The sequence below is a fragment of the Rhinolophus hipposideros genome (genome assembly GCF_964194185.1).
Source record: "Rhinolophus hipposideros genome assembly, chromosome: 19".
NCBI lineage: Eukaryota > Metazoa > Chordata > Mammalia > Chiroptera > Rhinolophidae > Rhinolophus > Rhinolophus hipposideros.
The window spans coordinates 6,934,566-6,946,623 of record NC_138065.1 but is presented as its reverse complement, the minus strand read 5'-3'; the positions used below and the strand labels follow the sequence as shown (position 1 = coordinate 6,946,623).

At 41.4% G+C, this 12,058-nt stretch overlaps 1 protein-coding gene across 1 annotated transcript in view; it reads right to left on the bottom strand.

Annotated features, from left to right (window-relative positions):
• WARS2 (tryptophanyl tRNA synthetase 2, mitochondrial) overlaps nt 1-10,750 on the bottom strand; it is a 75,738-nt gene extending 64,988 nt beyond the window's left edge. The window contains exon 1 of the mRNA XM_081025313.1: nt 10,618-10,750. Coding sequence (XP_080881439.1) covers nt 10,618-10,707 — 90 coding nt within the window. The 5' untranslated portion in view covers nt 10,708-10,750. The remainder of the gene's footprint in view (nt 1-10,617) is intronic.
• Between the last annotated feature and the right edge of the window lie 1,308 nt (nt 10,751-12,058).

The following is a 12,058-nucleotide window of genomic DNA, read 5'->3' as shown; positions in this document are numbered from 1 at the left end:
TAAACACAACTTTAGGTGTTATTCAGTGGACAGTAATTCCATCAGTGATCCTGATTTTGTTACTGCTTTTTGAAGAGCCATTTCTCTCTCTCCATCCCTTCTAACATGTGGGCCAAATGGAAGCTGGATGACCTTATCTCCCCATGATTAGTCTAAAGGTGGATGTTTGACTTTCAAGAAGACAGGTGTCATGGAAGCCTGACCAATAAGTCTGCAATTTAGACAGAAAAATAAGGGGAGAGGATAAGCTGTGTCTCTATTTGAGTCATAGATATGTTAATATATTCCCAATCAAAATGAAGGACACATGGTGTGCCGGAGAATTTCTGTTCCATTTTAGAATGTGAAAGACAATGTGGGAGATGTCATGTGGACGCTGAAACGCTGGAATTTCCAAGCCATTGCAAAGATTTATGGGTACAACTGATCCTTGATTTAACAAGATGTCTGGTCACTAGTCAAAGACTTACCAGGTAGATGTTATGATCCAACCTCTTCTAATAGAGATAGCATTCTGTGACAATTCTATGATTATGCTTGGTTGGTTTCAGGTTTTATTAAACATGTAAACGATAAACTGGTAAGCAAGTATAACAATATAACTTTCCTCGACCAACCTTTAGAATGCCACGAGGCACTTTACAAAAAGAAAATATAAGTTCTTTGTAATGTAGATACAAATTCTGCCTCAGTCACACTAACTCTACTCTTATGGTGCAAAGAAAAATGCAATAGGATTCGGTTGAAAGCTTACAAATGGCCTTACCATCTGCATAGCGCAACAGTACAGTGAGACTTAGGGCTTTTTCTGTATCTACATGGAAAATACCAAGATCCACAGAGCAAAGGTGCTAGGCGTGGTTTGACAGGTTGCTTTCAAGGGACCTACAATAAACAATTAAGACAAATGGCAATGTTGATACAATAAGTGAGCTTTTTATTTCCTTCATGAGTTGAAGAAAGCATACTCTTGGCTATAAAAGCAAAAAACACATCAGTTGTTGTAGAGATAATATGGCACATTTAGTGAACCAGACAGTCTCTTGAGGCAAAACTAACCTCAAAATAAAATCTTCTCATCTTACTCCTTAATCCTACACTCTTCTGTGTAGGAAGCTTTAGTACCATATAAAAAGGTAGAAAACCCCAGTATATTTAGCTACCTCTGTGAAAATTAAAATTAGGGTTAAAGTGGTAATAAAAGTCAATTCTAGCAACAAGTTGGAAATTCACAGCCTACAGGACAACCATTAAAATAAACGTGGTATTATCTCCCAATCACTTATAAACATCTAGATACCGAAGGTAATAATCAGATCACTTATTAACTGCAGCAAACCTTGAGCATCTTCTGTAATTAAATTCATAAAAACATACACACACAACGTACGGTTTAAATTCAATATGCTAAATGTCAGTGGTAGGTACTTTCTCATATCTTATCTCATTGGTTTTGTTTTTCACTGTCTTCGTTCACGCAATACTCAATAAATTGAGCTCTTTCTGATACAGGAATCAGTAGGCCAAAGATGTAAGCAATCACTCATTTTCTCACACACATAGTTATCATAGCCAGGGTGCAACAGGAGAGTTCTTCCTGTCCATCTTTCCCAACCACAGGTGGTTTCCAGGGACATCCTCCGGTTGAAGTCAACCTGCTAAATGGCCACCTAAGGCTGCACCTATGGAAGAAGGTATGTACCATAAACTATTTCCCGCTGGAGTGTTCACAAAAAGTCCAAATAAAAAAAGAGCGTATTCTCCATCTGTCCTAAAGCAAATGCCTCTACACAGAGACAGAATATATGGAAGGATGTGTTCGTTTCTAGAAGAAAAATACAAAGTCCTGTACAATTTCAAAATGGGAGCAATCATTTCCAGCTTCAGAACAAAGTTGTCTGGAACCTACATAGGAGTTTTTGTTAGTGTTTGTTTTTGATCTTGTTTTTGTTGTTGTTTGTCTCATAAAGAATGGTGGAATACAGATAAGAATGGGAAGAAAGGCCTTTCCAAGAAGAGATAGTGGCTTTTACAAAGAACTAAAAGGGAAAAGGTCTGAACAAATTTGGAAATTCTATGAACTCCAGGGCAAAGAATCCATGTAAGATAGCAATGCCCTAGAGTGTTTTGGACCCGGGCTGTGGGAGGTCTTGAATGTGAGGTGATAAGGAGTGTAAAGTTTATGAAAAGCTCCCAAAGGTTTCTGAGCAAGGGAACAACATGATTAGAGTGCTGCTTTTGGGAGATTAATCTGACCAGACTAATTTGGGGTGCGGACAGAGGGGTAGAATAGTGCGGAGATGGGGGAAATAGAAGGATTATTAAGACTGTTAACAGTAGAGGAGAGAAAGGTAGCTAAGAAGAATTATATATTGAAGAACTCATCATCATCAGGTACGAAAGAGCCACTAGGTGCTGTGCATTGGGGACTTGATATATATGGCAGGAACTAGAATGCACATAAAATCCCTATAATGTATTATTATTAATCCCTTGTAGATGAGAAAACTGAGGTTTAGTAAGATCAAGTAACTTGCCTGGCATCACACGGTTAGTATGTGATAGAGCCAGGCCTGATTCCCAAAGTCATATACCTTCTGCTTTATCGCACTTTCTCTCAGTGAAGAGCCGGTCAACTTTAAAATGACTGGGAAATGTTTGTGTGACCATTTATCCTCTAGATACTTGCTTCTCTAGATTACTGAATTGCACAGCTTGGTGGCATGGAGGTGGCTGGAAAGTTGCCAGCTATTCGAGAAGCCAACATTGCCTGTAGAGAAGGATTTTCCTTCACAACTGAAATGGCCAGGTAACTAATATCCACAGAGAGCCAACCTGGCTCTCTCCCCAGAATGGGCAAGGGCTCCACATCGTCTGGTCCTTAATATGTCCCATGGGACTCCACCTTCATCCTGCACACTTACGCCCAGCCCAAGTGATCTCTTCTCTCTTCCAGGAAGTTTATGAATCCAAATCGGGGATTTGAGTAAATAGCTCCATTTCCCTTCACCATTACATTCTCCTGCTTCCCCAAAGGAGTCCAAAGTAACACACTGAGTAAAGCACGGGGCTGACTGAATATACAGTAGAAGGGCCCATGCAAAGTCTCTTGGAAATAGCCCTTTTTCTGGTGTAGAAAATAAACTCTGGTCAATGTTGCTAACTTTAAACCTTCAACAGCATCCTGATTGATGTACTAATTCACTTGAATTAAATTAGTGAGTTACAGACCCTTTTAAGAACTCCTCAGAATGAGAAGCCTTTAGAATGAAATTCTTACTTATCCTTTGTAGAAATGGCCCACAACATTCATTACTTTCATTTCTCCCATCTTCCCACTTTGTACCTATGCTACTTTTGAAGAAAGTACTCAGCCATAAATCCCAATTAGACCCTAGATAGTGGTCCCCTGGCCATCCATCAGCTGCAGCACTCACCACCTCCCCCCTGCCTGCCGGGCTGTGCACAGGTTGACCTTTTAGCTATAGCCTGTGTATAAACAGCACTTCCTACATGCACCTTGGGACTCATGTGTTAAAAGCCCTTATTTTACACAGGGTAATCCTAGTGGCAGTAGCCAAATAGAGACATGGAGATAAATTTACAAGACAGCTTTGCTCCCTTCTCATAATTCATCGAGCCAAACAAGACTGTAGGAACAGCAACAACAAAGGATGATTTATAATTTCTACTCTGCATGTCACCATGGCAAGATATATAAGTGGCTTTCATGGAACAGATTTAAAAGTTGCAAAGCAGTTATCAAGATATTATCATGGGTAATTTGTTCCAGAATTTAATGTCACTTGATTGCAGTTAGTGTACTGAGTTTGGAATCCGGAATTCGGCTACTTTGGTGTACATCGTGGCTCTAACACTTACTTGCGAACCGTCTGAACCTAGGTGAGTACTCTCAGTACTCATCATCTATAAAACGGGGCTAATAGTAGCACCTACCTCATTGGGTTGTGAGGGTTAAATGAGCTAATGCATGTCAAGTGCTTAAAACCATGCTCGGTACATGGTAAGCCCTCGACAGATGTGTGCTAGTATCACCTCCCCCATCATCAGAATATTTAGTAATAACTGAAGTTATCACAGTCTGTCACACCAGGGCCTCCAAATAAATTAAATAGTCAACAATTTTAGTACAAACAAGAAAATAATATTCACTGAACTAAAACTCTAAAGAATATTGATATTTACTTCTTTAGATTCACCATCATTACAAAACTGGTTAAAAAAACGGGCAGCCACTGTAAATTTAATCAGTGAGTAAAAATTTTATATGGCTACATATGAAGTTGTACTCAAAATTCAATGAGACTATATGAAGCATTTTGGAAACTACAAAGTGATATATTAGAACGGTACTATTATTAGTGAAAAAGAATAGATTCCACTTGAAAATGTTTTACAAGTTGAGATTTGTTATTTTATTTTATGCTTTCAAATACCTTGATGACAAAAATCTATTAACTATTGTCCAAAGAGCCTAGGATAAGAATCAACATAACCACGGTCATTCATGGAGGGCTCCATCCACGCGGAGCTGCCTGGCACTGTCATGAGTCACAGCCAGAACACCAAGATAGGAATGCGAAGGAGAAACTGGCATCCCTACGCGTTGGTTGGTGTCCTGGCCCAAAGGGCAACAGATGGAGAAGCGGAAGTTGTGAGAACCTCCATGGTTATCGGGGTCCCAGGTGGCTTTCATGGAACAGATTTAAAAGTTGCTAAGCAGTTATCAGGGGGCTGGTTAGAAATGGGGTGGCTGGCCTCTGCTTTGTAGGAGACAAACAGGCAGTCAAAAGGATGGTTCCTTAGCTAACCAGAAGTTCAATAGATGCAAGGAAGACTGAGTGCCAAAAAAAAAAGAATTATAGGTGAATTTTTATAAATGATTAGAGGACCAATAGCACTCTGATGATGAGATAGTGTGAAGACCTCGATATGGCCTTGCTTCGTGCAGTATGCAGGAAAACTAAGAAAAAGTGTTAAGCCTCCAACTGGGAATAAAAGATCAGGTATTGCTAAGAAATGATATGTAGAGCAAACTGTACACGTCTGAGCAGAGTTAAATTAAGTCAAGCTGGAGTCAGTGGATCACTCCTGGGTCTATAAATTCTCTCTGTGCATGCGGTGTCTCACCCTGGCAGAGCCGCTTCCACCCCGAAGGAGTCGATTTCTCCTGTGGAAATTCAGGAAGAAGCCTTAGGCCTCCTGTTGCAGTCTCCAGAAGAGCAATTCCTGAATCCTGAGCGGTGGTGGGAGAATAGAATCCAGGGCAAAGCTGGAGGAAGTGCTCTTTGTGAGGTGGCTAGAAGCCAGGTTAGCCGTGACTGAGTGAATCCAGAATCATCTTTGTGTGCAGAGATCAGCATGTTATGGAGAACTGAGCTGTGTTTGGAGAGAAAGAAGGAAGGAAGGAAAACTGACTGCTGTTATCTTAAGTATACTTGTGTAGCTTAAGATAAGTAGAATGTATGTTGCATTTCATTGCTAAAATACGTATCTATCAAAGTAAATACTCCTAAACTATTCATGCACAAGGCAGCTCCTTAAATATAATCCATCCATCCCACATGGTCCTGAGCCAACAAACTCACTTGCATATTTAAGGAAGCTGAAGTCGTTTTCAGACTTCATCATAAGAAATCCAAGATTGTAAGGCATCCTCTCAGGGGCCCCTGGCTGTGCGTGGAGGGAGGGCAGTGGGGGCTGGAGAAGCCAAACAAGCAAGGCGGAAGGTAGTCCCCTACTCCTTCAACCAGAAAAGCTCTGCTTTTATCTGTTTTCTCTCACAGGGGTTCATATTAGATTTTAGTTGGTAAGAGACCACTACTGGTCAAGTGGCAAAAACACAGACCAGGCTGAGTGTCCATCCTGGCACGGCCATTTACTAGCTCTGTGACTTGCGAAGTGACCTCAGCTCTCCGCCCCTTAGTTTCTCCTTTTACAAAAATGGTAGAATAATATTTCCAGGATTGATGTGAGAAATAAATAATATAAGGATGTACAGTAAGTACATAGGAGACACGAACTAAATGTTAGTCCCTTTTCTGAAAGACACAGGGATAGGTATGTATATAGGCTTACATACGTGTGTAAATACATCATTGCATAAGTCTCTGCTTACAGAAGACAGTTCTTCCGTAACCTGCAGCCATGCAGCCGATATACTGAGAAAGGACCTGGGCTCAGCAGCCTTACTCTCTTTAGCATTTCCTGGCTGTGGCTGCCATCACATTTGCTAGCATAAATCCTCAGCACGTATCTACTAGTTCTCCTCTATATGTTCAGCAATTACCATCAGTGGTTTTCATTAGCTACTCAAAGATATTTTTAAAAATGTAACTACAATTATTTCTAATTAGCTAAGTCAGTTCGCAGGGAAAACCAACCTAAAGAGCATTTTAAGAAAATGGACTCATACACTGAGCTTCCAAGAGGCTTTAGATTTAGAAAAATACATCATTTAAAAATAAATGTATGTTTAATGCAAAATAATAACAATAATAAAAGGGGTTTTAGAGTGGATCCACACAACACCCTTACTTAAGAAAGGCACCAAGATGAGGTAACCTGATCAAACCGACAGTTCTCATCTAGCAAAATACCCAAATGACTATAGCAACTCCAGATAACTCTCCAGGCTGATTAGGTCACGTTGCATGTTGAACGGACAATACACGGCAGAGAAAAGTGAACAGAAAAGTGACTGGGAACACTACCCGTTTTAATGTCATTAAGATCACAGAAACACCTACAGGAACAAATACAAATTGCAAAATACAGAATGAAATCCCGATAGTAAATTTTACCATCCTAACTCCACAGTTAACTCATTTTGTGACTTTAGGCAAGTTCCTTAACTAAAGTTTGTTTCATGATTTAAAATAAGGTGCTAATCCCTGCTCTCCAGCCTTGTTATGAACAATATCTCTTCTGGGATATTCTTGCCAAAATCCATAATCAAGTCTAATCATGAAAAAACATCAGACAAACTGGTGTTCGTAGTCTACAAAATAATTGACTGATTCTCTTCATAAGTGCCAACATCGTGAAAGACCGAGAAAGTGCCATAGATTGAAGGAGAAAAGACAACCAAATGCAATGTGGCACCCTGGATTTGACCCCGGCCCAGGAAGAGACCAGTGGAAAATCCGGTCAAATTTGAACTAGGTCCCTAGCTAGTATTGTACCAAGTTACTTTCTTGGCTTTGATCATTGGATTATGATTATGTAAGAGGAAGGTTGGTGAAGGGTATATAGGAATATTCTGTACAAATTGTGCAACTTTGTAAATCTAAAATTATTTATAAGTAAAAAAGTTAAAAGAGAACAATTTTTTTTAAAAGCCTTTTTGCAAGAACTAAACACAAGATCAAAAATGTCATACATTGCCTATTTGGGGGGCAGGCATGATTTCTTCACCTAATGGCTATACTTAGTGACATTAGTGATACACTTAGTGACAGTACGTTATTACTGAACAGTACGTTATTACTGGCCCAGCCCAGGTTCGGACAACTCTAAAAGAAATGTGTTGTTCAAGTGTGATGAAATGGGGACAGTGTTTACTACCACTGAGTCATTATAAACCTTGTGGCAGAACTCGAGGAACCATCAATATTTCACCCTTTGCACAATAAAACCGTTAAGTTAGTGTTTCAAAAAGAATGGATTCTGTGTTTGACTAATGATGACAGGCTTTTATTTACCTAATGCCATCAGCATTTAAACATAACCTGTCAGATCTGCATTTTGACTCTGGGGCTACCCTCATCTTGTGACGCTTCAACGGTTTTCTGTCAGGTAACACCTGGCAAAATACACCGCTTTCATGCAAATTGTAGGCATCTCAAAATCAGGACTGCTTGCAACAGTTATTTGTTTTCTCCCTATTTTTTATTTTAAACTTGGGTCTACATTTCGCACTGAGGAGCAAAAGCCTCCCTCTGAGATCACTAAAGGTCGTCAATGCCAAGTTTATTACCCAAGATTTTGGCTTTTTAAGAAAACATTAAAACAACCTAGGAATCACAATACAGCAGTCACAATTTCCAACAGGGAGCTATGGATCCTCCACTTTCGCTTCTCACCTCAGGGAATAGTTTCGCAGCCAACACTAATAACGAGCAACTTAGCTATTTCTTAGTTTGAGATAGAATCATTCATATGATAAATCTACATTTCTTTCTATTATACTATACGCTGGCAAAATAATTTTTGTTTTCTACAAAGGTTATGAGATATCATAAAAATGTCTAATGCATCTGGTTCAAGAATCCAATTCTTCCTTCACATATTTCTGCATCTGTTCACAAAATCTCTTTGACTTCAAAGGAAGCTTTTCAAGAGAAAAAGAAGATACAGGAAAAGTGGCCATAAATTTTTAGTAGTCCTTTTCTAAGGCCATTTTAAAATAGCACTGTGGGACAAGTATCTCAGAGGCCTAAAATATCACAGATGATGTTAATGACTATGCATTTATATGGAGATTTACGCTTTAAAACTGTATTTGAGGCCTAAAAGTGATAGCTCTTCAATTTAGAACATGTGAAAAATATGGAAAGCTTAAAAAGAAAACTTGAATCACTTTTAATCTACTGTTTTGGAACACCAAAGCAAAACAAAAAAAGTGAAGACTGGTTGTTTCCTTACAGTCTTTCCTCTGTGCATATATTTATGTAAATATTTATTTACAAATATTATATTGTAGTTACACTATTAATGCAATTTTGTATCTTTTCTCAATTGGTCTTTCAAGCGATGGCAGTAGTCCTTCAAACTGTCATTCTTAATGACTGAAAATTATATGTAGTTTTATACTTTAAAAACGTGTTCTCACTTACATTGAATTCTTATTCTACTCAAAGCTAAATCTCAAGTTTTGGAACACTAATCTGTTCTGGAAATTCTACATCTTGAAACACTCTAGATGAACAGTTGATTAACTTTAAGATAATCATATTCATAAATATCACTGAAACAATAGTAGAGGTTTAAGAAATTTTTTCTTTAGCTTTTATAATGATTTAGTCCCCTTAATATCTCTGGGCAATTGTTAGTGGGCGCTAGTTTGTTTTTCTTTTCTCTTTGATTCTTCATTTCTCATATAAGACCGGGTTTTATGTAAGACCCGGTCTTATTTTACTATAAGACCGGGTCTAATATAATACAGTACAATACCAGGTCTTATATTAATTTTTGCTCCAAAAGACGCATTAGAGCTGATGGTCCGGCTAGGTCTTATTGTCGGGGAAACACAGGGAAATCAACCAATTCTGGTTCTGCAGAATCAAACCCTCCCCTTGCAAAGGGAGGAGCACTTGATGGATTTATCTAACTTTGAATCAGTTCTTACCTAACAGTTGCTGTCTGAAATTTAGAATCACATTTAAATAGCTGTTTTGTTGATGAAGAGCTTTCCAGTAGACTATCCTTTAAGCCTGACAAGACTCTTGTGAGGCTCAGCCATGAAGAGAACGGAAGCAGAGAAAGCGGTGTATGGGACGATTAGAAAAACAAGGTGAACTTAAATCTTGGTTGTCATAATTAATCTCACTGCTCTCCTTTGGCCTCTTAATCGCGGAGCCATCGATTTTTCCCAAGGTTGAAGGCACATGAATGGGTCCATCAGTCCAACCCTTCCTCCACCCATGTGGCTCAAGAGAATACACCGGGCGAGACCAAGTGACTTGTGGTGTCACACAGCTGGCAAGTGGCTGACAAATCCCTTGCCCTCTGGTTTCCTAACTTCCAGTCTACTCCTCTGTCCAATTCCCAGTTACCGTGCAAAACCCTCACACCTACGCGCGACAACAATGCACGTACAAGGACGCCAAGAAATCACCTAATAATCCCAGCATCTCAAGTTTCTCCTTCGTTGCCAGGGGGCGCCTCCCAAGAGATGCATGGCAGCGGGCCTACCCCCGGGGGACTGCACCCGAAGGCGTTTAGCCAACGAGTGCAGTCAGTGACAGGGGGCGTTTACATAAACATAGATATGTCTTCTTTGGATGGGAGGCTAACACGGCAAATACCGACGAGACAAGTAAAAGGCCGCGTCGTGCTCTCAGGAGGACAGCGCGATGGGAGCAGCAGTGCTGCAGGCGCAGGGCAGGAGGAGGCACTTTGGCAGCTGGTGGTAATTCCTTCGCAGAGCCTGCGACCTCTACGACCTCTACGCCGATCAAGGAGGAGGAGCGAGCATTTGCTCCAGTACCGCAGTGCCGGAGGGAGGACATCACACACTGACACCTCCCGACTCCAAACAAGACGTCCCTCTCATTGCCTCGCTGGCACCCCAGGCGTGCAGTTTGGGGAAGGACCGTAACCCAGTTAACAGGACCACGAGGAGCTGGGCACTCCCAGGGGGCAGGCGGCGGCGCGCTCCTCCCACCAGCGGCGCGGTTACGTCATCACGCATTTTGCAACGTCGCCACGCTCCGTTGGAAGAGGGCAGTCTTACGCGAGTCAGCTTTAGGAGAGGAACGGCTGGGCACCCTCCAGAGCACACGGGGGGGAGCGAAGCAAATGGAGGGAGGGAAGGGGGACGAGAAGGGCCTAGCGGGATGGGAAACCGGCAAGAGAAGGACCAGCCTGGGTTACCTGGGGAGCGGGAGTAGCTTCGGGTCCTGTATGAAGTGCCCGGATGAATCTCCAGCACCCACGCGCCTTCCGCATGGAGTATAGCGCCATCTTGAGAGGGGCGGAGCCTTCTGGTCTTGAGTGACATTTGCTCAGAGCCGGTCCCAGAGTCGCCGCTCTTTAGCTTGCTGCGCCTGCGCGCACGCCCTCGGGCGCCGGCTGCGGCACAGCTGCCGCGGGGAATCCGGTCTTTGCAGCGCAGGTGGGGGCAGGAATGGGGTGGGGCTTGACGTGAGCGTTTGTCCTGCGCCTACCACTCTTGGCTCAGGCTTCCTGGAAGGAGAGGCTCCTTCGGGAATGTTAGGATCGGCGTTTTAGACAGGAAGAAAGTCAAGTGAGTTGTTTTTGGGGTCCTAGCCGTGCAGAGTCAGCTTTCAAGTGTCTCACTCTGGATGGTGGACACACCATGGGATTTATAGATGATGTCATACAGAATTGTACAGCTGAAATCTATGCAATTTTAACTAACAATTGTCACCCCGATAAATTAAAAAAAAAAAAAGTGTCTCTAGGAATGGGGTCTTTCCAATCCTTTTAGAGAGCAGGAAGTGGTCTTTGGAGACCTGTGTGGCCTCAGTTCATCTGATGTGCAGAGGTTTGGTGAACCCTACCATCTGCTAGGTACTGAGGGTACAAAGAAAGACATAGCTTGTCTTCAAGAAGTGCACGGCCTCGTGGAGTAGCAGATAAATAACGCACTCTTTTAAGTTTTAGTAGAAGTAAACACCCAGATTGGGATTGTGGTATTTCAGCCCGGTCCAAGGAAGCCTGATAGGTATCAGAAAAAGGTGATACTGATAGAAGAATTGTTCTGTGTTTTGGAATAAATCAGTGGAGTAGCGTTAACAGAGTGCTTTTTGCTTCTGTTAATGCACCCCGAAAGCTCCCAGACGGATAAGATAGATACCGGGGAAAAATAGAACAGATTCGTCAGAATTCCTTGATATGTTTTGTTGTATTTATCTATTGAACAAATACTGAGAATGGCAATGTTTTCTTAGGGAGAAGTAGGAGATAAATGGAATAAGGATGTCCATACTCGTAAAGGAACTGAACTCTTGACAGGTTAAGTTAAACTGTAAATTAACACTATACATTAAAATCTCAACAGTGGTGCAGAGTACTGGTGAGGATCAAGCATAATTGGTATAATATAGAAATAAGCAGGGGAGGAATTGTAGGGATGACGGCAAAAAAAAAAAAGCAACTGAGGAAATCAAGTCTCATTCTTCAACAAAACTGATCAGTTTGGGTTTTATCAAATTGGAGGTGTTTACAGTACTCGCACATGTGACGCCCATTAGATAGATAGGTCTGAAACTCAGGTGAGGGTTTTGAACTACAAAACAGATCATTGAAACCAAGGAAGCCGTGAAACTGCCAGGTAGTATTTGTGGAATAA